The 27263-nt window shown below is 37.1% G+C and overlaps 4 protein-coding genes across 4 annotated transcripts in view; 1 reads left to right on the forward strand and 3 right to left on the reverse strand.

The window, feature by feature from the left end:
* Window positions 1–8367, reverse strand: part of dyrk1b (dual-specificity tyrosine-(Y)-phosphorylation regulated kinase 1B) — a 37558-nt gene extending 29191 nt beyond the window's left edge. Inside the window, exon 1 of the mRNA XM_056761924.1 lies at window positions 7633–8367. The gene's annotated coding sequence lies outside the window, so the exon portion shown is untranslated. The remainder of the gene's footprint in view (window positions 1–7632) is intronic.
* A 1484-nt stretch (window positions 8368–9851) lies between these two features.
* Window positions 9852–15136, reverse strand: alkbh8 (alkB homolog 8, tRNA methyltransferase). The gene is made up of 11 exons (XM_056763137.1): window positions 15005–15136; window positions 14268–14502; window positions 13984–14115; window positions 13770–13865; window positions 13370–13474; window positions 13223–13293; window positions 12230–12336; window positions 11848–11999; window positions 10996–11252; window positions 10683–10832; window positions 9852–10591 (listed from the first exon to the last, which is right to left on the reverse strand). The coding sequence occupies exons 1-11, from the start codon at window positions 15134–15136 to the stop codon at window positions 10025–10027; spliced, it is 2004 nt and encodes a 667-aa protein (XP_056619115.1). The 3' UTR covers window positions 9852–10024.
* Window positions 15137–16067: 931 nt separating this feature from the next.
* Window positions 16068–20945, reverse strand: fbl (fibrillarin). The gene is made up of 9 exons (XM_056763138.1): window positions 20806–20945; window positions 19942–20088; window positions 19341–19487; window positions 18301–18395; window positions 18049–18219; window positions 17258–17390; window positions 17065–17177; window positions 16765–16910; window positions 16068–16662 (listed from the first exon to the last, which is right to left on the reverse strand). The coding sequence occupies exons 1-9, from the start codon at window positions 20813–20815 to the stop codon at window positions 16638–16640; spliced, it is 987 nt and encodes a 328-aa protein (XP_056619116.1). The 5' UTR covers window positions 20816–20945; the 3' UTR covers window positions 16068–16637.
* Window positions 20946–24558: 3613 nt separating this feature from the next.
* Window positions 24559–27097, forward strand: LOC130432737 (golgin subfamily A member 6-like protein 22; the record flags this gene model as incomplete). Its single annotated transcript, XM_056762228.1, has 2 exons — window positions 24559–24697; window positions 25338–27097. Coding segments are annotated over exons 1-2 (1899 nt in total), but the record flags the coding sequence as incomplete, so codon positions are not given.
* Between the last annotated feature and the right edge of the window lie 166 nt (window positions 27098–27263).

A 27263-nucleotide genomic window follows, 5' to 3' on the forward strand; every position in this document is an offset into this window, starting at 1 on the left:
TCAAATGTAGTTTTGTTACCAACGTTCTTCAAAATATCTTCGGTGTTCTACAAAAGAAAGTCATACAGGTTTGAAATGACATGAGGATGAGAAAATGACAAAATAATGTTTTGTTGATCTATCCCTTTAAGAAAAAAGGAAATTGCACTTTAATATGAATATATTAAACATAGCATTAAGAACATCTATAAACATTGCATCCAAACATTGACATAACTTACATTTAGAGAATATAATTATTAAAAACTGACAGTCTCTCACTTGTGCTAATAAGGATCAATGATTTTTTATGACGTTATTCTGCACCTCAGCTTCTTATCAAATTGCAGATGTGAGGTGAACTAAATGCTATTGGGCATTTTAAAAGTAGGAGGAGTCACTGAATATGTCCCACCCTAACTTTCTGTTTTCAGTGGAAATTACGTCACCATATTGAACCTGAAGCTGCACATTTTAGGCCACTTCATTGGGTCTTTAAATGTCCTGGAAAATAGTGAAATAAACAGTTAGTAGTCAATAAACTACAATATTTAAATGATTAAAGAATTCTTGGTAATGTGCAGGTTTGAATAATTAACATAAGTGCAACAGACTAAAATAAATCGTTGGCATATTCTCAGTTGCTCCTCATTTCCATCCTTCTCCTCTTTTCTCCTCTCATCTCTTCCCCCAGTCCTGACCCACTTTCATCTCCCTTTGAAGAGAGAGTGACCCAGCAATGTCCCTGATGAGGATCCTATACTGTTCTGCCCCGCACTATCCCCACGTCACCGTATCCATAGAGACATGGGCCATGTAAATACATTCCAAATTCAACAATATACAAGCCTTATGAGGGTGTTCATGTGATTCCGAAACCCTGTCAAAGAGGGAACAAGCAAGTAGGAATTACAAAACTATTCATAACATTCGTTTTTTAAACTTTTGAATTGGAAGTTGATATTGGTCAGGTGATGGAATAAATCTAAACTGGTTTCCTTTCCAAAAGTTGACAATGAGAATGTATTCTAAATACAAACATATTTTTCTTCTGTTAGTATTAGAGACAAGATATGTTGAATTATGGTGCTATGCAAAAGATGCCGTTTTGACCCCATTTACTGTCAGCAAAACTTTCAAACCAAAAAACTCTGAAGCTCAAGTCTACCTTTAAATTTTGCCGTTTATATCCTGACAGCTCAAAATTTTGTCTGCAATCAGTTTTATAAAACAATAAAATATCTCTTTCACCTTGGGTTTTTACAAATTAAAGTTGTGTATGTGTCGTGCACTTGACTTTAAAAGACTATGCTCTAATGGTAAAGGGATTCTCAAGGGATGGATAAAGATTACTAGAATGATGAAGAAATGTCTATTTCAGGAGCAGCTCATAACATCTTTATCCCATCCAGCTCCACCGATGATTTTCTTTCTCTGACACACATACACATCCATCTTGACACCTTTCCTTTTTGTCTTTAGATTGAGTTTAAGTTTCATACGTCTTAATTTATTGAGAGCGCTTCTCTCGAAGTTTATTTTACTTCCCTACAACCTATCCCATCTTCCGGGATCACTTCTCTGTACTTTCAAACCCACTCAGCCTAACTCTCTCTCCATCTCAGAGCTGCCTTAAGCAGGTCACAGGGTTTTTCCTGTGGTGCCATCCTGATCTTGTACATACGCGCATGTGTAGGCCTAACGTTCCTTTAAGTGGATAAACAAAACTCTTTACAGACAACATATAAAAGTTAAAAAAAATGGATGAAAGTGACTATTATTAAATTATATCAAACATAAAATTTACCTAACCAACAGAAAAGTTGCTTAAAATCAAATTAAAGCTTTTAATAATTTCAAATAACATTTCAGCTCACAATAGCAAACTTCATTCACATCCTGCGTTCTCTTGTGGTACTCTGAACTTTAAATAATTAACTGTTCTCTTATATTCGCTAGTGACTGAATAATGAGTCATTAGTTTGCAAGTCGTTCTGATCACAATGTGCGTTCATACTAGAGAACTCGCGGTTTACAGTAAAACGCTGATTCAACAAGCTAACTGCACAGTTTAAAGCATTACAATGAGTGGATTTACATGCACAAAATATACAGATATCTATCAAAAATCAGCTTGAAAAGAAACCTGTTTTCACGTGTTTACATGCATAGTAATAAACCGGCTACGCAGAAAACCGTCTTTACACAAAAGTTTGAGTCTTGCTGGGTTTCTCGCATGCAGTGACGTCATCGTCGATAGTCCCGTTCAGGAAAATGGTCAGAAGCTATACTTTTATATCTCTTCTGATGTCCGCAGTACCTGCATATGCAACAATAGTTCTTCATTTTGACGTTTCTACATTATCTGCATGATTCAAGAGCGGACTTTTATATGTTTTTTACTATAACTTCCGTTTGGTGCTTTTACTACTGCGCTTTCAGACATGCTCACATAAACAAAATTGAGAGAAAAAAGGTAAAGGCGATAATATGCAGCGCGAAATCGGAGTAATGAGCAAAAAACTACCTCTGCCGATCGGTTTTTACTTATGACCTTTCCAAGATAAAAAAAAACGTTTTACGCATTTACATGGGCTTACATATATCAGCTTATTAAGCATCATCGACGAAAGACTCTGCATTTAAACACGCTCAATGATGTACAGCAGGTTAATTTAAGGAATTTTTTTAAGAAATTGAACGTACTAGGATGCAAATGGAACAATATTCACCTTAACAGTTATGAAATACAACTTATACAGTTTTTAATAGGTCTTGTACTGCGACTCTTCAGTGCGTCACTGGTGCTGATAACAAAACATCAAGCCATTGTGGGGAAATGCTGGAACTGCAGTCAAAATCACAGTGTGTTGAATGCTGTTTTTTATTTAAGACACCTGACATAATTTGGGCCAGAGACTGAGGCGGCACAAAATTTGATCGAAGCGGCCGCCTCCAAATGTTCTATGCAGGAAAAAACCTTGGGTCAGCAAGGCAGGGATGTTTAGAAGGAAAAAGATAACCACAGAGAAGACGAGCCTTCTTATCACACAGATGCACAAAGCGATGCTAAAACGCACATACGGACAGAGTGTCTTCAAATTGTTTCAACGCATACATGCATCACACTAATGTAGGCAAACCAACTTTCACCATGAATTCTTACTGCAACCAATGTAAACACAACAGCTTACTTCTTCAATCAGGTGGCTTTGTGTGGTTTCAAGATGGACCGTTACAGAATGCGACACGCACTGAAATCCTGTAAAACTCAATCTGATGACGACTTCAAACTTCCGGAAGTGTTTCAAAGAAAGTGTGCCTTATGCATCAGACATTCAGCCAACGGTCCGTTGTCAAAAGTATTTAACACCAAATCTCTGTGATTTTCTGAACCATAGACACCAAGGACCTTTAAAGTAAATCAAAGGGATTTTTTGCTGCTTTTTAAAATCAACAGTACACCATTCGTCAACAAGCCGCCTTATTTGAAGTATGTTTTTTATCTGCAGTACAAACTGAATGAGCTATACACAAAAGTTTACTACTTGGGTTTGCCGTTTGTTCAAATCACTAAACTTGAGCATAAGCAAACACAGACTTAGAGTAGAAAGTAAAGAAATATTTAATATGTTCGAAGCCATGTAGTTAACCACTGAAGCCTTGTGAATGTCTTTGATTACAAAGATAAACAAAGATTTAAAAAAAACATGTCAACAAACTAAGATTTTTCAGATATAAGAGTCACAAAAATTGATGTTTAAATGAAGCTTTCTGGTAAATTACACCTTAAAATTTGACCAAGACTGCATCACATAGAGGTGGGGACTAGACCAGAATGACTCACACATACACACATTACTGCTGCTAAGGACTTCATCTTACCTAAGGTAGGCTACTGCTTGATATATGCATGGAGTGGTGGGAAAAAAAGAGAAACAGGGAATACAGAAACAAATACTCTTATCTACAGGGAAAGTGTCCATATCTCACCCAGCATCCAGGCTGAGGAAAAAGCATCCATACTTTTGCTAACTACATTATGTGTTCAAGTGGTCCAGATACAAGCGATGTCCTATCACATATCACTATAAGAGTACCTATCAGTGCTTTTACAGTATCTAACCTTCCATTTCTTCTCGCCTCCATCACAAGTCAGTGGCTGAAAAAAGTACAGCTGCTAGCATCTCTCGTACCCTTGGTATCAACCATACCTGTCCAACATCTACGAAAGCCACTGTGGGCTTTACATGACCAATTTATGTGATATTGAAAGCGAGAAACAAACTACATTAGGAAGAGACATAAAGCAACAGCTTATGAAAGGAAGCTGGGAGCTGCCCATGAAGTCTGCTTAGACGTTTTCATGTGCCATATGCAAATTTTACTTTTGCTCCAAACACAGATGGAGATCATACAGTGATACAGCGTCACAGTAACATGAATGAATGAATAAAATCTATCACTTGTTTGGCTATCAAATGTTGCCTCGATGAGAAATCCAAGTTTAGAATTACACCAATTCAAGATTAATCAAAAACTAAAGTAGGTTATAATTGTTTGTAAAATTGCTTGTGCATTCAATTAAAGTTAATTCCATTTGTTTTCATAATTTGGGAGTGGCATACTTTGTGAAATGACAATAAATAAATTTCAAAGTGACCTTTAGTGCCAAATGGACAGTGTGCAAAACAGTCATGTATAATATTGGATATTGACCAAACACCACATCAGTCTTGTTTTTTTTAAGTGATGATGCAGGATAGATGCTCCAGTTTGGCGCCGCCAACATTGGTGCCTCACTGACATATCTATGATTTACAAGACGTGAGCAATTAAGGTTCAAGAAAGAGTTTAAAATGTGTCCCTATTTCCTGATGCAGCAGTCTTGGTAAGGTCTTTATCTTTGATGGGTTAAATCAAATTTGAAGATCTGCAGAATGATTTCAACACCCTTTAACAGCATGGACAATCTACAGATTGATGAGAATATATGTTATAATTCATAGAGCCACATTTTGACCTCACTCACAAGCCATGCTGTAGACGAAAAGCTTTTTAACAGCCACATCCAAATCGATGTATTAGGTTATATGCCATCCGATGAGTGAAGGGATTTGTCCTGACAGTAAGGGCAAAGTCACACAGGGACAGACATAAAGAAATGGAAGAACAGCTGGTACATGAGTTGGATAGAGAGTTGGGCTATGGAGAAAGCATCTTATGCTGAGGAAACATCATGCACACTCATGAAGAACTCTTCTCCCAAAGTTTTTCTCCTATGCAAACTTCCTACTCTTTCTAACAACATGTTGAACAACCAAAATACAGTATATGTTGTTCATCGAGAAAGTCTGCATGCAAAAACTGGTATTGAAACCATGTAGTTCTAAGTGGGTGTGTGTCCTCTTCCAAAGCTATCAAATTAAGGAGTATGTTGAGATGAATGGGAAATACTGCCTGAGATGGACTGAAATGATTGACCAGCTTGAGTCTATTTTGGTTTGTCAGCTACTGAAAGAAAAGACAGGACGATAATGGCTTATCAGGGGCAACAATGTTGTCTAGCCAAAGAAAAACTTTTTTTTTTTTTTTTTAAATCTTCCTGAACACATACATAAGAGTTGTTTCTGTAGTACAAACCATACACTGTGTCGTTATGTCTCAATTGAAGAAACACTGTAAACTTCATGCGTAATGTGCTGTCCCTGAGTTAAAAAGTTACAGAACAAGTGTTTCCTTGAAAACATTCACAAAGTATTCTGATATAACATGCATTGGCCGTCGCTTTGAGTGGACCGCTGAAACAAGCCTTTAGTATAAAACACTTCCTGTCCGTCAAAGAACCCTCTTTAATTTAACATCACAATACGTTTACAGTTGTTGTAAGATTTCGTACAATGAAGTTAGTTAATCTATTCACAGTTCCGTGTCAGTCTGCCACAGACACCAAAAGAAATACCCCCTCCTAAAAACATCCAAAACAGAGCTTTACACAAAAACAAACCAGATAAATATTGTTTAAAAAATAAACAGGGAGATTAATGTATGATTGAGGCAGTTGTTTAAAAATCCATTAAGAAACATATAAAAGTTCAAGTTGATGTATAAAAAGCATGAAAATGGGCGAAATTCGAAGACTTTTAAAACACATAAGACATTGCCATTACAAGACTAGTGCATTTATACATAGTCTTAAATAAGCAATTTTATGAATGCTTTTCTTTACAATTTTATATTCCTAGACAGAATTCATGGAAAAAATAACCAGGTGGTTCAATAAAAGTGTGGTTTTTGAAAATCTTTAAATCCAAGCTTTCCTCTAAAATCAAAATGATTCCACTCATTTCTCTTCTGTAAAATCTACATAATCTGTCGCAAAAGCATGAATCCAAACTAACACAATGGCAAAAGCTACTTTTTATTCATCCCTAAAGGTGACAATATCTAAAGATGCTGTGAAGAAAGCTGTTTGAGATGCCAACATGCAAGGGAAGAAGAGAACTGTGTCCATTTTGAACCGGCATTGCTACTTCAGCACCACAGCAGAATCCTTACAGAAAACGCCATGGAGATGAGGGGTGTAGGCAATGCCAGCCCAGATATATCCAAGGTTTCGGCTGCACGACACACCGGGCTAAATTAAGACCTGGATAAATGTGTCAAAACCAAATTTATTCCAGATGTTTAAAGAAATAAGAATCGGCCGTATATCCCCTGTCGAGCACGTATGACCGTTAAGAAGAAAAATCTTAACGTCACCCTCTACAGAGAGCATCGATAAAAAGTCGCATTTTTATTAACAAAATGCGTCCTTTATACATCAAGATGAAAATCATAGGTCCAAAACGGTAAATGCAATAACCGATGCAGTGAAAACCAACGTGGTATTGGCAAATTTCGGTAGCTTAGAGACATCATGTTCACAAGATTTGCATCCCATGCAACACCGCAGTTTTGCATTAATGTAATTGTTGCCGAAGTGATGCGGTGGGATTTTTGTCACAACCATTAAATGACGACTGGGTGTCTAAAACAAACGTGATGGTCTAACCTGACTCATCAATCTAAGTAATGAAAAACGATAATCGAAAGATGCATTGAAGGTCTCATAATCCATAATCGAACATGTTCACGGGTGCATGCTTGCAAATGCCAGCAACCCAAAATGCCATGCAATGCATTTGACTGATGGCCAATTTTAAATGTATTTGCAATAGCCAAAATCTAATCGATATTCATGTCAGATGAGATAAAAATCTAGTGCATGATTTTAAACGATAATACACATTTACTGACAACAGGCTTGGCTACCATGAGATGAGCTGCTGCTCTCTGGATGGCACAACAGGATAACGTTTAAATACCTGCCAATGGTCTTTTGCGTCTGACCCAGTTTATATGAAGTAACAACCCGAATATACCACATTCCCTCCCCGTTCCTGTGCCTGAAGCCCTGGCAATGAACGGCCTGTTCAGAGGGCATCTTCACTGATTATTTGACATGAATAAGGAGGGAACAGGCAGAACCGTGTGAGAGCATCTATCCACTCGCTTAAAAATGACGATACCATATCATACCCAACAGCCCGTTTATTAGCTAGCTGGTGCAAATGTGTGTTTAATGTTTTAAGAAGCCCACTGTCCTCTTACCTCAGGTTGGTTTCCAGCTTCCCGAAGCAGCCATTACCAGTATTCCCCCTCTACTGTCCGAACCTCCGCCGCACAGGTACCGGGGCGGACCGAAAAACCGGCAAAACGACCCCCCCCTCCCCCGAACCGCCACCCCTTCGGACGGACGGGTTGCTACGATCGCCCTCCAAAAAAGACGAAACGCACACGCTGTCTGTCGTCGTTCTACAATCCTTCTTCACCACATTTGTCTTTTTCTTCAACAGTCCCTTCGAAAGCACAGTCCTGAATATAGTCGCAGCAGCGGGAGCGTCTTCAAACCCCCGGCGCGGCTAACCGCCAGTCCGATGAGCAGTACATGCAACCGTGACAGCCACCTCTCGGTACTCCGCGATGTTCCGACTTGACGTGGTTGTCTCTCCTCTTCTTCTCAAAAAAAAAACCGCGACGCGTTAAGCAATACCGGTGGTGGTGCGTAAGTCTCGGCGGCTAGCGCTCAGGCTAACCGCGTTCACATTTCCTAACAGCGGCAGTGTAGTAGAGGCTCGCTCGCGGTCGTGTTGCAGCAGCAAGAGCAGGAAAGCGATTAAATTAAAGAAATTTCTAAAAGAAAGAAAACGGACGAACTAAAAATCGGGTTTTCTCCGACGCACCGCTAAAGTTAGCGTTGTGCATTCGCCAGGGACCCCCCCTCACTGCCCGTTAATCTCGGATCGGCTCCGCGGCTCCTTGTCGCTTGGAGAGGGTCTGCACGTAAAGCGCGTTCCCGCAGATATGCGCGCTCCCTCCGCTCGCTTCGGTGTATGCAGTGTTCACAAAATGGCCGCCTAAACAAACCTGACAACGGGCTGCACCCAGCGGCTGTTAGCGTGATTTGCCTGTGTAGAGGAGAAAAATGATACTTCAAAGAAACAACAATTTAAAAATTTCACACTGGAGTGATTTTATAGCATGTTGTAGGCTATTACAAAATCACAGGCTGCATAAAGGCAAAACAAATGGAACATTGTCGAGCTGTTTAGTATCTTTCTGAGCTAAACCTTGACCATAATTAGTTATAAATAAGAACACCTTTCAGTTATTTTTTAAATGTATGTAGACGAAGCAATGGAGAAGTTATCCTAATAGGTTTCATTGGTTAAACATTGCGGATCATGTTACTTTTGCAACCATCATGCGCACTTTTAATGCGACTTTTTGCCTTTATGGTCGAGTTTAACAGTTTCATGTTCACCCCTTTAAAAAGTCATGACATGTTATCGAATTCTCTTCATTTTAAACGAAACTATATACGATAACATTCTACGTGGATTTTTTATTCTGTCGTTTCTTTGTTACTCTTTATTTATGTATGTTGTCGATATGTAAATATTATAATTTTTTGCTTCGAATTGTCATCAAATAATATGACTGACTCTTAATACCAATGTTGTTTTGGAGGGGGGGTGAATGAGCATAACTCTTAAGACATCTGTTGCATAGAGACGCAGATATCGTGAACACGCGCTGTTCTTCAGTACTCCGACAGCGATGCCCCAGACAGCTTTTTTCAAGAAGGGTTCGTGTAGTATATGTATATTTTTTGCGACGGCCATTTATTGCAATCATACAAATGTCTTACTCCAGGCAGGGGTCTAATAATTCAGAATTGTCTGAATGTGCCAATGAAGACAATGTCACACATATTACATACAATACACTCGCACCAATCATATTTAAAGGTGTCTGGTTGATAACCTTGCACGGATATTATACATTTTACACCTGCCTATTATTGCAAGAATGTGGGATTCATAACGTGCACGTTATTTCGGCTTTCCTAAGGTGTAAGAACTGCATTAGTTTGTAAGAAATATATGAGAAGGAAATGTGCATTAAAATAAGATATAGACCAAATGAGCATCCATGTCTAAAAATTAAACATATGCAGGAAGTTCGTCATCAAATTCACACAAGGTGAAAGTTCACAGCGCTACCTTTACCTCTGCTGTAAATTCTAATCTGATGCCATCTAGTGGTGTAAATACAGCATACACAACCAAAAATGCATTCAAACCCCAAAATGATGCACTAATATAAAGTAAAAAACGTATATATTTTACCCAAAATGTTGTGCTTAGCAAACCTGTGTGAAAAATCTGACAAATACTGCCTTAATTTAGCCAAAAATAATTGTGAAAAAAATAGTTGTATCGCTCATATACATTATCAATAATTTTAATGTAAAAAAATGTCAATACTTAAAACTAGCAAAGATGCATCTTTATTGTCATTAAGAATTTATAAAGTGTTTAAACCATTAGTTAGTTACAACCCGTCTGTCTACTAATAAATTACTTGCATGACTTAAAATACATTCCACATTGATAATAATTCTTCTTTATTTTATAATATTTACTCATAATAAAAAACTTTATTTTTCCATTGCAATATCAATTTCTGAAGAAGTATCATTTGTTTTTTCCACCTCTACACACCAGTTACCCTGATCGTGATAGCTCCTGAGCACTTTTACACCCGACGCACACAGTTCCTCCAGCTCACCCTGATGGAACACATGATAATAACGGTGAAACACAGGCCCCTGGCTTGTTTGCTCCACAGGGACCTCTGTACTACAACTCGCCGTCTCTTTGTTTTTGTCCTTATTACCCTTTAAGTGCCATGGCACCAGGAGATCTTGGGAAAGGAAAGCTGTGCGATTCGTATGGACGTGTATTCTGCGTGCTGTAACATCCCCGGAACCATCCTCTCTGTTTCTAATGACTGAACTAATGTTCTCCTCCTGCTGGTTAGTGTTATTCTCTTCAGTTGTCTTCATGCATGATGTAGTCACAGCATTTTCTTCGTACTTGTTTTCTTTAAGATATTTCGATTTCTGTTTGTTGTATTCCTGCTCCATGGCCCAAACATAGATTAATGCTCTTCCTCCCACTTTTAACAGCCGGATCAACTCTCTAATAGCAGACTGTCTTCTCTCCTAAAAACACAGAAAAGGTTAATTTAATGGGGTTCATTTGAGGCCAATGGCTGTTCTAAATTATAATATTTCACAACATAAGTATGATCACCTTTGTAGAGAAATGGTGAATGACCGCAATGGAGATGCAGGCATCGCAGCAGCCACTGCGCAGGGGAACAGACAGAGCATCTGACACAAATGCCTCATAACCTCGATCGACGCAGATCTGCACCAGATTAGCACTGCGGTCACAGCCCACCTACAGATCGAACGATGAGATGAAATCAAGTTTGAGGAGCTATGAACGCTTCATAGAAAATGAAAACCATCACAGTGTTTAAAACTGTGACTCCACCCTAAAGACAAAACTGTAACTTTCTGGTAAAGTCTGTTGTGATGTACTGTGTTATTATTGGACTCACCGCCATCACCTCAGGGTTGATCCCAAGGTATTTGCCATTGCCGCATCCAATATCCACCAGAATTGCACCAGGTGGCAGGGACAGCAGGAAGTCTCGCACCTGAGGCCATGGTGAATGTCGTGTGCTGCTGAAGTGAGAAGAAATCTCTTCGTAGACCTGGTGAACATACTGTGCTTCCAAACAGCATGCGTCAGCTTCAACAACAGGCATTGTGGGTGGGGCGGGTGGCTGCTGGCTATCACATACAGATGGATGGACTACAATAGAAAACAATTTCTTGTAAACAAAGTGCATCTTGAATACATCCGTAGTTCTTATGGGGCCAAATCACACGGCTAAAACAAATATTATCGTTTGTTTTAGATGTCTTTGCCGGCCTCTCTGAAATGCGCAGATTTTTGACAAAGCTCATCGCTCTTAAAAGGGAGGTGTGCTATGACTGGCCAGTTAACCAGTGCGTGGTGATTGGTTGAATACTGTAAGCATGTGACGGAAATGTAACTCCTCTTACCATATTTGGAACATCAGGTTCCAAAGCAATTGTACTAACAGGTATGCCAACCTTACTTGCGTATACATTTGGGCGGTCTTAGTCAAATCATACAACAAACTGACTTGGATTTGTGGGGGAGTGGTTACACAAGGCATTTCCGGCAGGTCTGAGTGAGCATTCGCTTTTAGATAGAATGCATCTTTTGTTCCGACATGGACACATTCATTTTTGCAATTTTACTTATCTAATACATGCACGGGCAACTTATAACACACCAAAGACACAGAATAACACGTGTCCGCGCCATATGTCCCCATTTAAACTCATAAAGCATAAAAGCAAGTAGTAAATAAACTCACCACAGTTACATGGTGTATGACGAATTTTTCTGAAGGTTAGTGATGTCCTGGTGCCACGGCGATTCAGGGTCAGATTATTCAAGTCAGAAGTCAAGACCCCTGACCCTCTATCCTCTGAAACCGGTACCACATCAAACTTCCGAGGAGTTATCCTAACATGAAATATTCAAATGTAATTTAATCTTTACTTATGTTGCAATCCTACAACATGTAATAGAAAGGAAGATTTATTTTTGTAACAAAATATTTAAGTAACAAGTCATATTTCATAGCAGACTACTTTCCATTGCTATGTCACATCTTATCTATCTCTTTCAACACCCTTCAAAAACTATATTCCGTAAAGTATGAATCAAGATTTTATTTATCTCCCTTTTCTCACCCGTGAGTCCACAGATAGCGACTGTCTCCTTTCATCACCAGTAGACTGCGTTCTGGCAGCACCACAGAGACAGAGCGCCCATCAGGGTGTTTAAAGTCCATAACTGTCTAAAAGAAGGTGGAGAGGTGACATATGATTAGATGTTGAACAGAGATATGGGTTCATTTACTGTCCTCATCTTAGTTTTGTCAAAAGGAAAATAATATCAAGATAGATACTAACAAGAACTATAAATAACGAATGAATTATTTTTTATTATTTTTACTATAATAATTTATTAATATTATATTTTAAAATAATCAATCTTCTTCTGCTTCTCATACGATTCATGTTAAATTAACAACCATATGTAACTCAGGACAGTACTTATTTAAATGTATATTCCTTTATACTTTTTCATACTTCAAATTTGTATGGTCATAATTATTACATTATATATAAAATAATGCATAATATTATCTCCCCTCTTTATATTTTTCTATTGTTGTATCTTTGTTTTTCAATACAGGTTGATCAATTGATCAAAATATCTTATTTTAGTTCAATTTGTTTAACTAAAAATCCATAATATTTTAGATCAATTACACATTTGTATTGGTGTCTTCCCAGGTTTTTACTCTGCTACCTGCTACCCTTACACATCCTTTGCATTGGGGCTGTATTTCATGTATTTGACAATTCGTTGCTATAAATTCAGACCTGTTACTTCAGTTCGGTACAAAATGCACCTGTCTACCATTTAAAAATCATGTAATAAAGTAAATAGTTCCCTGAGTTTGCCCACTATACATTTTGAATAGTAAAATATGTATGTTATTAAATTCAGAGTGTCACCCATTCAGTGGAATAACACCAAACAGAAAAATTTGGGAGAGTACAGGGAACAGGATCTGGACGTGTCTTCTGCGCCACTGCTATATTAGATGGACTCTCTCATATTTTAAAAATATCCTTTCAGTTTTTTAATCCAAAGAGTGCTTCACTTATTCATACCTTTGCTCCAAGACTCAACGAAAGGATAGGGTCCTCAAATGCTGAGTGAGTGTCCACATGGGGTGGAATTCCTGTAACAAACAATAACATTTACATCTATAACAGACATTCATTTCCCTTAAGCTTTATAAATACATCATGCACTACCTTGTCCACTTTGGTATTGGTTTACAGTGAGCTGGTCTGGGAGGACACTTATGTGGCCGTCAGTCAAACACCTTTGAAGTAAAGCGACACATTCCACCGGCAGACCTGAAATGACAGATGTCTATTCAACTGTCTATAGATTACAGTTATTTACCAACATACAGAACACACCACCAGCAAATTTATTTGGTTGGGGATTTAAAAAATCCACAAACATGTCCCCTTAGAGTAAAGGATAAAACCATTAATATCACAAAACTGTTCAAATCATCTTTTTTACCTTGGAAAGATAAAAGAGGCAAAAATAATCATTTAGAAAAATGTAAATTTCACTTAATAATTTAACTCAATAAAATATCCATACACCCATTCATGAATTATTTAGACATTTTTAACTTACCACCAGGCAATGGCTTGTCCTTGTCAACATTATTATTATCGTACCGAAATTCGTATCCAAAATGCTTCACTCTTCTGTGTTTTAAAGCTTTATGCACTAAAACACAAAAACAAAACGATAAGAAAAAAGCAACTGCATGTTACTAACATAGCATTAAATAAATATATTCTTATAGGAAATCGCCAAATATATAAGAATACCAAACATCTCCAACCTGTGATATCATCATTATCCAACGTCCAATCAACAGCCTTTAGCAATTGTAGCTCCTCCTCTACAGACACGAAATCCTCCAAAACAGATAGTCCAGGGGGCAAAGCACAAGACACAGTCCTTTCACTGTCCACTGACAAAATTACGAAAACATTAGACAGACTTTAGTCTCGGTCCCCAAACAAGGCTGTAGGTTTGGGGCCCTTCAGATCAATTCCCACAGTAAATTATCATAGACAATAAATAACACAACAGTTTGAAAAACAACATACAGGTCCAACGTACCTCTCTCAACATAGCTGAAATAAAGAGTGACACTTTGATCCGAATACATCAGTGATCGTCCGTTGAGAAGTGTGAAAGCATTCTGGCTTGCTTGTGTTGATGAATATGTCACAAATGCATATGGTTTAGTAGGGGGTGTGAGAAGCGACTCGACCGTACCTCCCTCTTTAAGAACTTCCAGCAGAGACTCCCTGCTCACTCCATTTCCCAAACCCCCATTAGAGACCACCAGATGCTGCAAGAGACGTATGACAGACATTTATGAGCATGATTACCTTTATGAGACATTCAGGTACAGGTACAAGAGTGACCTGATGACTACAGGAATAGTTTTATCTTAAGGCCAATGGTTCCTAAAGTTCGTGTTGATTTACTTTTCTATTTCATAGTAATTTAATAATTTTGTATTTAATACGACATTACTGGTGTCAACTTGTTTTAACCCTTTACCTAATTTTGTTGCATCATTTTGAAAGTGGGCTTCTGGAAGCAAACTTCTGATATCTATTTACTGAAAAACTAATCAAAGATAAGTTTAAGTAGGTGATTTTTTTTTCGGCGTGTCAATGTTCTTAGTGAACTTAATAATTTTAGTATAACCTAAATACATGCAAACCAGAAACAATCATGAAGTGACAGTGAAATCTAACAGCAGTTCTGTCCATTGAAACGCAGATATGCAATTCGTCTGTGGGTGATGCTACATCCCGCTTCTTTAAAATACACTGAACAGGTACCTTTGTGGGATGCGATACTGTACTTATGCCCTCATGTTTGAGTAATGTGTGACTGGCTTTAATTTGCCTACGAAGCATTTTTTTCTCCTCTTTAGTTCTTCTGACATTTGTGCTGTCCATGCTCCTCTCCATTGTGCAACAGTCTATTTGGTCCCTGCGTGCGCAAAAACTACAACATTGGTTCCTAAAACGGTTTTTATCATTGCGTAACATTTTCATTTATGGTTAAAGAGTCCTCTTTGTAGTCACCTCCCGTTCGAAAGACAACCTGGAGAGAATTTCTGATTTAACATAAAAAAATATGTTTTAACATCATACGATACATCTTTCTTGAGGACCCCCTTCCTATAACACATATTCTTCTATAAACATTTTTTAAAGAAACATATAAACCGTGTAAATTGAATAAGTTATATTGTAAAAGACAACATAATTGGCTAAAATAAGAGTGATATTGGATGTAATGTATTTAATTGTACTGTAGCAATTTTTATTACATCTTTGCAAAGACAACTTTACATACCCCAATTAGTGAAATTAAGGGAGCTGTAGTGAGGAAAAACTCAAGATAAAAAATAAGCAATTCTGCAAAAATGCATGAAGCAAGAATGGAGAGATAAAGACTTCGAAATAAATATAAACATTTCTAAATGAAACGGTAAAGTTCAATAAACTTTTTAAATGTTTGCCATTTTTCATTTCACAGAGATTGTCTGCAGACCCCTAAAATCCTCCAGTTTGAAACCCCCTAGCACAGACTAGCTGTAAACTTACTGTTGAGTGAGCATGTTACCAAAAATTTTCATTACAGAACCCACCGAGACCGGTTTAACCTACCTCATTTGTTGTTTACCATAACAGCCAAATGACTTAACAGACAGTTTGCTCTCCACATTACCATACAATACACTAAAGTCTCAACACGTCTATGTTGCCTGACCCTTTGCTGTACTTTCTCTCGGATTGTGCAACTATTAAATGTTCTTTTTTGTAAAATACAAGTGAGAGTCTTCACAAATTCAAACTTTGTAAATGTTCCAGAGAAATTGGCATGCCAGTCAAGTCGTTTAAATTTTTTACTATAAAATACTGAAACAAAACGTCAACAAATGTCAATTTTCACAAATTACACTTTCATTTGACAAGCAGTATTCTTACAATGCAATAAGAATCCTTGGTCTGATTAACATTTGGGGAAACCATAAATCATTACTGTTCAACATTAACCATAACAAAATGTCATGTTTTACCGTATACATAGATCTGCTAGTAAAACGCTTACATATTCTAAGCTTCATAGTTTTGATTTTAACATTCAGAAAATTGTTGCAATTAAGTAAGCATAACAAATCTAGTATTCAATTGTTAAAGGCCCAAAACAATATTCCCCTCTCAGTACAATACGTTGAGAGAGGACTTTCAAACAATAAAAGAAAAGGCTGGTAGCAGAGCTGCTCTTCATAATTCCTCCTGTATCAATCCAATACAGCTAGGGCTTTTCCAGCAGAAACAATTCAATGGATCATTTATATAGAGTCTGTGTTGTTGCCTCTCTAAATGGTGGCGCCACCTAGTGGCAGAAGTTGAATAAAGGAGGACGTGAAGAATAATGAAAAATTTTCAGCAGGAACCCTCATTTCTTCTGTTTTGGTGGAGGTCTGAAAAAAAAAATACCATGAGGGATATTTTTGAAAATTTCTAAAACTATAAAACACAGGCAAATGAACTTAACTTAAACAAAGTAACCTATCAGGACATACCTGTAGATTCCTACAACAACAGCATGATCTCTCTCATATGGCTCGAGTGTCAACTGTTCCTGAGGCTTCATGTTCTCTGAGCTCATCTTCTTAACCTCTGAAGCAAACACTGCCTCTGGAGCAGCTGTAGAATCAATGCAGTTTGCCTGAGGAAGAAATTTAGGGGGGGAGAATTAGTTACTAAACATGCCACAATAACATCAAAACATTTAAGTCATAAATGCGAAAACAAATACAAATTACAACTAAGCTTTAAAACTAACCAGTTTTTCTTTAGGAAGCAATTTATAGTCATCTTACTTTGATGGAAATGACAAAATGGCCTCCATTCTTCAGGAAGTTGTGAGCATTGAGGGCAACGATTCTTGTTTGGTCAGGCTGAGCAACATCAGCAAAGATGACATCCACCATACCTTAAGGAGCAGAGCCGTGATTTAGTATACAACCCATTCAATTATTAAAATATAAACACGCTCACATCAAGAGAACTTACCAACAAGCATGCGGTACTTGTGAGGGTGTCTTGCATCTTCAATGATGGGAATAATATTGGTTCTCTTTTTGGCCACATTTAGCAAGTCTCTGCCTGATCTGTGGGAGAATTCTACAGCATACACCAATCCTTCCTATAAAGAAATAATTTTGTCAAGACACAATATTTCTACATGGCACTATTAGAATACATCGAAATGATACCTATTAGGATCTAATATTGAAGAAATATTTAAAATAATAACTTGCTTATACTGCTTAAAGTTCTTAAAACAATGGCTTAAAGGTTATTTAATTTAAAAGCTAAAAAACAATAGCAAAAGCATTACTAATACTTCTGAAAGCAAAACACATTTTGCTGATACTGTAAACAAAAACTAATTTGAAGATTTCATTGCAATTTAATGCTATTTTAAATTTCGATATACTTTGCAGCCCTAATACAAAACCAACTGTGCAGGTTTTCAAACTTGTCAAGGTATTTACACATTTACCAAACAATGGCATTGATATAAGGGGATTCGCAACGTTGTTTTAAGCAATCAGACTTATTTACAATGTTAACGTGCTTTCTTCTCATGATTGACATAGTCAACTTGTAAAAAACTGTATTTCTGTGCTCGATACACTGTGAATAACATGAGATATGCAGAAACTGTCAAGAGATGGCCTCTTTAAGATATTACAGGGCAAGTTATATCCAGTTAAAAAAGGCCAATCATTCATTTTAATCTGGAACTAGCCTTAAGCCTTGTATGTGAAACCGGTTTATAACTCTACAAATAAACTTACCGGTCCAACAATATCAGAAACGTGGGATACAGTAGTTCCTGATGCAGCTCCGAGGTACATGACCTTTGCTCCGGGTTTGATGTGGATCTGGTCTATACCTCCTAATATAGCTGCAGCCAGCTTCGACCGGAAAGGATTCCATGCTCTGTACTCAATCTTTGTTTCCCCTTCCTTCATAAACACATGCATTACATAATTATAACTCTATCTAGAAATAATACACAAATAAAAGTTTCACTGTCATAAGCTCACCTCAACATTGATTCTTTTCTCTCCATACACAGACTCCCCAATCACCATGTTCTTGGTAACCAGAGCGTCCTCTTTACCGCGACAGATGAACACACCTGTGATATTTAAATGGAATTGAATTTAACACGTTCATGCAACATGTAAACTCCAGTTAATGTCACTGCAAATGCTGCTCTCTGAAGGTGCGATCATCACATGTAGGCAAATCTTGCTAGCTTGCTTAAACATGTATAATGCAAGTAATATATCAATAAGTATTACATTCCGCCTTAAAAGACCACTTTATTCACCGATGATCTGTATGGATCGTGCTCTACGGTTCAGAACGCATGTGACCCGCCGATTAACTAAGTTTATTCATCAGATAGTTTTAGCACGCATGCGCTCTCTCTCTCTCTATCCATCCATCATCTGGACAAGTATAATATTTAAGCACATTCTCACGCATATCTTAACTTAAACTGTTGTGTAAAGCATGTCATCCGCAGATTATCTAAATTTATTCATTATAGTACTTTAATTGCACGTTTATATCAGATTTATTTGTTATGAGTTTTGCAAACAAGTTAATATTAAAATAATATATAATAATAATAAACTATGTTGAGCATTTTCATTAGCTGATCCGTAAAATGATCCGAACCATGAGTTTTGTGATCCATTGCACCACTATCCACCTGTAATTCATACATGAATGTTTCCAACAATATCGTGGCTGTATTGGTATAGTTGTGATGTGAACTCCACTATTCTCCTTCATTAACAAGGATATTTAAAAGCTATAACTTGACTATTGTGTATCGTTATACTGCAAACATACATTAAAGCTGGGTATATAGCTCTATGTTTACTATTTCACAAATTAAATTTTCACTTTTTTTCATATTAATCACCAAAGCTCTACCACGGCAGGTTTGTAGGACTAGTTTGTTAGTCAGACAAAATGGCGGTCAGTCACGTTGGCACATAATATCTCGTTATGATTGGTCAGATCGCCAGTCAAAGTGCTTGCGAAGGATCAATAACAACAAAGATCTCACCTTCATGTCTGTGGGGCTCTACGGTCACTCGAATGCCCCCTCTGAAGCCTCCGCCACCTCTTCCTCCACGACCCCTCGGCATGCCACGGCCACCGCCACCTCGCCCGCGGAACCCACCATCACCACCAGGGGATCTGAACCCTCCACCTTTACCAAAAAGCAAAGATGTGTTTAACGTAGGGTTTAAATCATTAAACATCACATTGTACAGCACAGTTTCACCATACTTAAAGGGAAAGTTCATCAAAAATCTGTCATCATTTACAAGGTTGTTTCAAACCTCTACAAAATTTTTTGACAACCACTTAATTCTTCTTACTATCGTAGTCAATGATCTACCGTAACTGAAAGTTAATAGCATTCTTCCAAATATCTTTATCTGTGTTCAGCAGAACAGTCATTTATACAGCTTTGAAGTTACATAAGGGTACAAAATGAATTTTTCAGTGAACGATCCCTTTAACATTCGTTAACACAGCAAGAGTGCTACATATCAAGGGGTGATTCTTTATAGCTGCATTATTATTTGTAGAAGACTAAAGATAAGATGTGGATGAAAAGAAATGATTATTACAAAGTTTAAGCCAGAAATCTTGCTTACCACCACCTCTGCCTCCTCTAAACCCTCCCCTTCCACCTCGGTCTCCTCCAAACCCTCCCCTTCCACCTCGATCTCCTCCAAACCCTCCACCAAATCCTCCTCTGCCTCCACCAAATCCTCCTCTTCCACCTCCTCTTGGGCTGAATCCTGGCAAAAAGAAACAAACATTGTCTCTTTAAATTGAGAAGAGGGAAAGTAACATTTAAAATGTGGAACTAAAATTAGACATTACACGCTTAAACAAATTCAAACAGTTGTAATGACCTCAACAGCAGGAGTCCAAATTCAAGTTAAGCGAAAAAATGTATATTGGCTATGCGCAGTAAACTAAAACATGTAACGTTACCAGCTTGTTGACATTAACTTAACATGGTGGAACAGACGACTCCATTACTAAAACCCATGTGGCCCCCAACAACGCATGTAAACTTAACCATTAAAAGCCTTTTATATTTTTCAAAAACGAAGCATAACCAAATATATTAACAGAATTATGAATATTTATCATGAGAATCTAGTATATAAACCAAACGAGTAGTTTTATCAAACACGAACGGTCTTATCGTTGAAAGCCATGTGGGAGCCTCAGACCCGCGTGCGTGAAACCCTTTATTGTAAGAGCATGCTACTCACAAATAAAGAATCATTGCATAATTTCTTCCCCTCAAATTCACGGTTAAATATATATGAAGACATTGGCAACACTGTCGGGACATTTATTTATAGACAAATTCGTATATTAAAACTTAGCGCGCGCGGCTAACTGGTTGGCATATTGGCATGCAAAGCTACATTAATAACAGTTTGTTTAATCACGCGAAGCTAAATAGTGATTCTAATTTTAAATGCATGCAAGGCACCTACCTGGTTTCATTTTAGCCTTTTAAATACGGCAAATCGTCTCTTTGACTATTTAAACAACAGCAGCCGATACAGCTCTACCGCTTTTCTTCTGGTCTTGCGGAGTAAGTAGATCATATGGCCACATGTGCGTCAAATGTGCTTTCCCATAATGCATTGCAAAAGCGTGGCACTTGCTCGTTTTACCGACATCTAGTGGAGGAATGCGCAACTACAATCAAAAAGCAATGATTAAACCAATCCCTTTTTATTAAAGGATATCTTATTAAAGGGAATTATATGGTCAATATAAGGAACATTTGTTACTCATTCATGAATCACGCGGAGAACTATTTTTTGTTAAGTCGTTCTGACGTAAATTTTCGGAATCATGAAAAGGTTCGTGTTTTCAAAATGTTAGTTGGTACGAAATACATTTACACCTATCACTTGTAAATGGTGCGTAAAACATTCATACGTTCTGAATTATTTATACAGACTGATGACACTGCATTTTGATGCACTATGTATCATAATGATATTTCACGAGTTTCTTTACCCCTTCTTGATCCATTTTTTGCTCTATCATTGGGTACACAGCAGAGCTCGTCACTGTACCTTTTCACATCCGCCGAATCACAGTAGATGAGAGGCGGGACAAACACTACATTGACCAACCATCATACTTGTACAACGCAGCAATGGAGAAGTTCATATTATTGGTTAATCTATTTTTACAAGCGTAATAAAAGTTAACCAAGATAACCAAAAACAAACCTTAAAAAACTTTCCGGGAACCAGGAACTAGGGTTAGGGGAACGTTCTTAGAACGTTAGCCTAAAATATTTAATATTTATATTAAAATATAGTATAATATGCCCTACCTACACGTCATCTATGAGTTCATCCATGCTGTGTTTTTATCCATCGCTTATCTAATCTAATTACAATAAGTAAAACAATCATCCCACACAATATGGAGGATTAAATCAATTCATTGTTCTATTAGCCTGTTCCTTTTTCATTAACTAACTGAAGTAATTTTCGATTTAAACAGCAAATGTGGCCATAACTCTGGCCGTAATTGTGGCCATAAATTATTATATAATTTATTTTCATTAATTGCATTAACATGAAATGATGGTAGTGCTTTTTATTATAACTACACAATTTCAAAGCAGCTTACAAAAAAACATTAATGCTTTTAACGCTCGCATTAGGTTCTTTTTATGTAACCAAACGAGAACCTGTAGAGAACGTTCCCTGCTCGTATTTTTTGGTTATTTAAATTAAACCAAAAAATAACTTGCAGGCAACGTTATCTACAGGTTATCTTTTGGTTACATAAAAAGAATAGAACGTTTACATTTTAGAACGTTCTTTCTTGGTTCCCCAAAAAATAACCACATAGGAACCATATGGGAACGTTAAGGGAACGTTCTGTGTTTGCCGGGCAGTAATTGTTATACCATTTATAATAAAACCACACTGTGTTTACCTCAGCATCAGACATTAAAGATATTTAAATAAAATAGGCAATGACTTCAACGCAATATACAGGACTTAAAGCAGATATTTATTGACAGAAGAATACACATTTAATTATCTCCAGGCTAACAATATTATTGTCTCACCACAGAAGTATAGCGCGGCCCGTTTTAAAATATAACAATCAAAAGCTCTGTTTCCGTCCTAACATCATGGTCTTTTGATTAAGATGTGTCAAATCAATCGAATATACATTTTACTCTCAAATCTTCCAGAATTCACGAATCTAGACGGAAGAAGAAGCTATATTCGGTTATTTCCCCAAAACAACATGCCACTTCCTTAGCATTGTGCTTGTTTGTTAGCCGATGGCTAAAACCAAAATCTTAAATGCAAACACTTTATTGTAATCCAATTGTAGTCCTAACTCAATATTACTTTAATGGTAACTTACAATTCCTCAACAGATGCAGGGGCATATAGCACAGATAAGGGGGGAACTAGACAGAGAAGAAACAGCTTGGATCATCCACCTTACAGTAAATTCTTACTTTGTATTGAATTATTCAATTAATTATGGATTATTAAAAACAAACATGTTTACAATAACATTGTAAATAAATCATTTTGTCTTATACATTTGATATTTTTTAGTGTCTGAATTATGGATTTGGTTGGTTGGAGACAACTGGGCTGACAAATGCTCTGTGGGAAATCTGCTCTTGGGAAGACAGGTTTTTGATGTGAAAGCTTTTAACTTGTCTCCATTGTGTGAGCAAGGATACTTTTCTAATCAAAGAATTTCTGTGACCATCACAGCAAATATGTTGGACGAGAAAGTACCTGAAGCCCAAGTTTCTAAGACACTAAAACACTGCGTGCAGTTGTCTGCTCCAGGTCCACATGTAATACTGCTGATTCCACAACTAGGGAATTTCAGAAAGAAGAAAATTAAAAGTGTAATTCAGATTTTTAACTCTTGGTCAAATAATACATTGAACCATACCATAGTTCTCTTGTTGGGTTCCTTCACTAATGATATGGAGAGTAGAGTTGTTTATAGCTTAGTCAAAGAACCATGGATGTACCACATATTTGAAAAGATAAAGGGACAGTGCACTGCTGAACAGAAATCTGTAAAGGAGTTGTATTAAAAAATTATGAGGTTGGAGCAGAAAAATAAGGCGAATCCTCTTATATTAAATAAACTAAATATTGATGAGTCACCAGGAGACATTCCAACCCCATATCTGAAGCCACATTCTAGAAGTGAGAAAATAGAATAAGCTGACTGCAGTCAAACATTTAGTGGATTCGGTAAGTTATTTGAATTTTTTTCTTTTAATTTTCGTTGTTATTGCAAAAAAAACTTTAAAATGATTTTGATGACATTATTATTCTTATTGTTGTAGTTATACAGTGCATTAACATCATTTTGATGAATTGTTTTCTCCTTAAGGATCAGATAATGAAGTCTTTGTTTCAATCGTCAAGTCAGAGAAATAATACGGAAGCTGCAAGTAAGTAGACTAATCATTGTCATTACATCAAGTTGTTTAACAAAACACCTATGCATTTGATTACACTTTTTTCCATATAATGGAAGTAATTTGAATATTTATTGACTTCAGTCTGAAAATTTGGGGATTTTTAAAGATTTTTTTAAAAACTATTTTTACATTCTTATATATTATTTTTAAGTAGACTAACACTAGAGTAACATGATTTGGGTTTGTTTCAGTACGTGCACAAAATCTCAATCTATTGCTGTTTGGAAGGAGCAGTGCTTGGAAGACTCACACTACAAACACAATACTTGGTCAAACTAAATCAACTGTTTCTGAAACGAAAACCCTCCATGTATGTGTGAAGACAAGAGGGGTGGTCTATGGACATTATGTCAATGTGGTTGAAATGCCAGAAATATACAACACATCTCTCTCTCAAATGAATGCGATGTATGAGACATACAATGCTCTGTCTCTTTGTTCATTCAAGATAGATGCATTTCTCCTTGTCCTTCCTGTTGGTCCTCTCACTGACGATGATAAAGGAGAACTTGCAAAGATCAGTAGCATTTTTGGCACAGCTGATGAGACATTCTCCGATCAATTAATGATCTTGTTTTTGTGTGAAGGGAACAGACAGGACAAAGTTATCACTAATTTCATACATAGGACTAATGACATTAAGAAATGTATTCAGGAATGTGGGAGCAAATACCACATACTTGGTGTCGGAAGTCAGGATAGTGAGCAGGTCTCAGAACTGCTGCAAAAGATTCACACTATGATTGCTGGAAAAAGAAATGTATGCTACTCATCTGACGTGTATGTAAAAGCCCAGCTGGAGATCAGAGTTCAACAAGAGGCCAGAATCAAACAAATGGAGCAAGAAATCGGAGAACTTAAGCAGATCAAGCGAACAGGTCAGGATATTTAACATCTCATTTAAAAGTTGACATATAATGCCAAAGTCAGATGCAACCTTCCTAACTGGTCAATTAAATTGAACACTAAGGCACCAAAACCCAAAAATAAAAATCTGGTTTCACTAACCACCGATAACTAAAGTTCTTGTCCTGAAAGAGTAAGCATTTTGTTACAAAAATCAGAGAACCATCTTTGTAATGTGGTCTGTGATTATGTGTTTTCCGTGGGGTCTTATTTCTGTGTAATTTTTTGTTGGGTATCGAAATGAATGCCAGTGTACTATTTCTTTCGCCTGAGATTTTTCGAGAGAATTGTCCCATAAATGGAATAGGATCCATGTTACGAAAAAGTGAAAAAAAAACTTTCATAAGCAAGTTGGAGTGCTGGGGGAGTGTATCAAGCACAGAAATACTACATCATACGTCCAACTCGTTTTTTAACAAGTTTACCATGTTAAGCATAAGAAGCCAGCACATTAAACATTGTTTAGAAGTCTAAATACATGTAATGGCGTTAAATCACCCTTTTATGAATTGTACTAGTGTATAGGCCTAGGAAAAAATTAACACGAAAGGATAAAACTGCATTAGTTATGGGATTCTCTCACATATAATGTGTTTTTTCTCCCCATCACAGGGGTGAGTGAGAGTGTGAGAACAATTACAAATTGTTTGAGGATAGTGCTTGTTGGAAAAACTGGAAGTGGAAAGAGTGCTACAGGAAACACCATACTCAACAAAGAAGTATTTAAATCTCAAGCCAGTTCAGTATCATTGACATCATCATGTCAGAAGGAAGAGGGGATTATTAATGGGATGCCAGTTGCTGTTGTTGATACTCCAGGTCTGTTCGACACAGAGCTCTCGAATGATGAGGTGAAGAAGGACATTTTTAATTGCATCAGTCTTCTTTCTCCAGGACCTCATGTGTTTCTGATCATTCTTACAATTGGACGATTCACAAATGAAGAAAGAGAAACATTGAACCTAATCAAGGAGACATTTGGCAAAAATGCTGGGATGTTTAGCCACATAATATTCACCCATGGTGATAGCCTGCGAAATCAGACAATTGAAAGTTATTTGGAAAATGCCGATTCACATTTGAAAAAGCTGGTTCGAGATTGTGGAGGAAGGCGTCATGTAATTGACAATACAAAACAAGACAATACTAAAGAAGTGATTGACTTGCTTGAAAAAATCAACAGAATGATTGAGAAAAATGGTGGAGGCTGTTACACCAATGAGATGTTCAAAGAAGCAGAAGCTGCCATACAACAAGAAATGCAAAGAATTTTACAGGTGAATAAAGAGGAGATGGAAAGAGAGAAAAAACGTTTATGTGACAAACATGAGGAGGAGATGGCAGAGATGAAGGGGAGAATGGTGCACCATAGAGAGATGATGGAAAGAGAGAGGAAACTAAAAGAGGAAGAACTTAAAATCAAAGAAGAGTTCCTGAGAAATGAAATCAGAAAAAGAGAAGAGCAAGAGAAGCAAGAATGGAAAGACGGAGAAGCAGCTAAAGAACAGAGAAGAAGTGAAGAAGAGGGAAAACAAAAAGAATGGGAAAGAAAATGGAAAGACACAGAAGACAAAAACGCTGAGCTAGAGAGAAAGCTGCAAATAAGGGAGCAAGAAGAGAGAGAGCGGTATGAGAGGGAGAAGAGAGAAATGGAAGAACATCATAAGGAGAGACTTAGGAAAGAACAAGAGCAAGAGGAATATCGTGAAAAACTGAACCGAGAACGAAGCGAATGGGAGACAAAAGAAAAGAAAATGACTGAAGAATTTGAACGGGAGGAAAAGAGAAGAGAAACAGCAAAGAATAAGAGGATTTCAGATGAACGCAGAGAAAAAGAAAACCTAAAGAAAGAGTTTGAGAAGAGTAAAGAGCAGATGAGAAAAGAAAGAGAAGACTGGGAGAAATCACGAAAAGAGGAGTGGGATGAAAGAGTAAAAGAGGAGAATAAGAGGAGAGTAGTGGAGAGACAGAAACTGAAGAAGCTTCGAAGGGCATTTGAGCGAGAGCGTGAAGAGGAGGAGAAGAAGAGAAAGAGTGAAGATCAGATGAGACGAGAACAAGAGGAGCAAGAACGAATTGAGATGGAGGAAAAGTATGAGAGAAAATTAAAAAACATGAGGAGAAAATATGAGAATGAGGCCAGAAAACAAGCAGAGATATTTAATGAATTCAGAGAGAAATATAGCAAGGAGGTCGAGTCCCTCATGTTGAAGCATGATGTGGAGATGCAGAATCTGTTTAAAAAACATCAAGAGGAGTACAGTACTTTGGATGAACTTAAAACATATAATGAGAAAAATCTCAAAGACAAAATTAAAGAAATGCAAGATAAACATGAGGAAGAGATTGAAAAAGTAAAGAACAAGCATAAGAAAAAATGTGTTTTTATGTAGGAATTTGTTGCTTTTTTCCATTCATTTTTATGCTCAGTACATTATTTTTCTGAAAGTGGATTACCACAGCAGGCTAATATTTAGTCATTTTAACTAGAATGTGTTGACTAAAGTAACATTTAATATTTTATTATTTTCTTTTTTG

This window comes from Triplophysa dalaica, chromosome 12, assembly GCF_015846415.1.
Source record: "Triplophysa dalaica isolate WHDGS20190420 chromosome 12, ASM1584641v1, whole genome shotgun sequence".
Classification (NCBI taxonomy): Eukaryota; Metazoa; Chordata; class Actinopteri; order Cypriniformes; family Nemacheilidae; genus Triplophysa; species Triplophysa dalaica.

Excerpts from the sequence above, each read along its gene's own strand:
- alkbh8 (XM_056763137.1), bottom strand. The coding sequence starts at position 15,136 with ATGGAGAGGAGCATGGACAGCACAAATGTCAGAAGAACTAAAGAGGAG. Across the intron at positions 14,116-14,267 it reads TTTCAGCTATGTTGAGAGAG|TGGACAGTGAAAGGACTGTG; the intron begins GTACGTTGGACC and ends TAATTTTGTCAG. Across the intron at positions 13,294-13,369 it reads CCAATACCAAAGTGGACAAG|GAATTCCACCCCATGTGGAC; the intron begins GTAGTGCATGAT and ends TGTTTGTTACAG.
- fbl (XM_056763138.1), bottom strand. Across the intron at positions 18,220-18,300 it reads AGAAAAGAATCAATGTTGAG|GAAGGGGAAACAAAGATTGA; the intron begins GTGAGCTTATGA and ends GTGTTTATGAAG. Across the intron at positions 16,911-17,064 it reads ATTTTGTCATTTCCATCAAA|GCAAACTGCATTGATTCTAC; the intron begins GTAAGATGACTA and ends TTTCTTCCTCAG.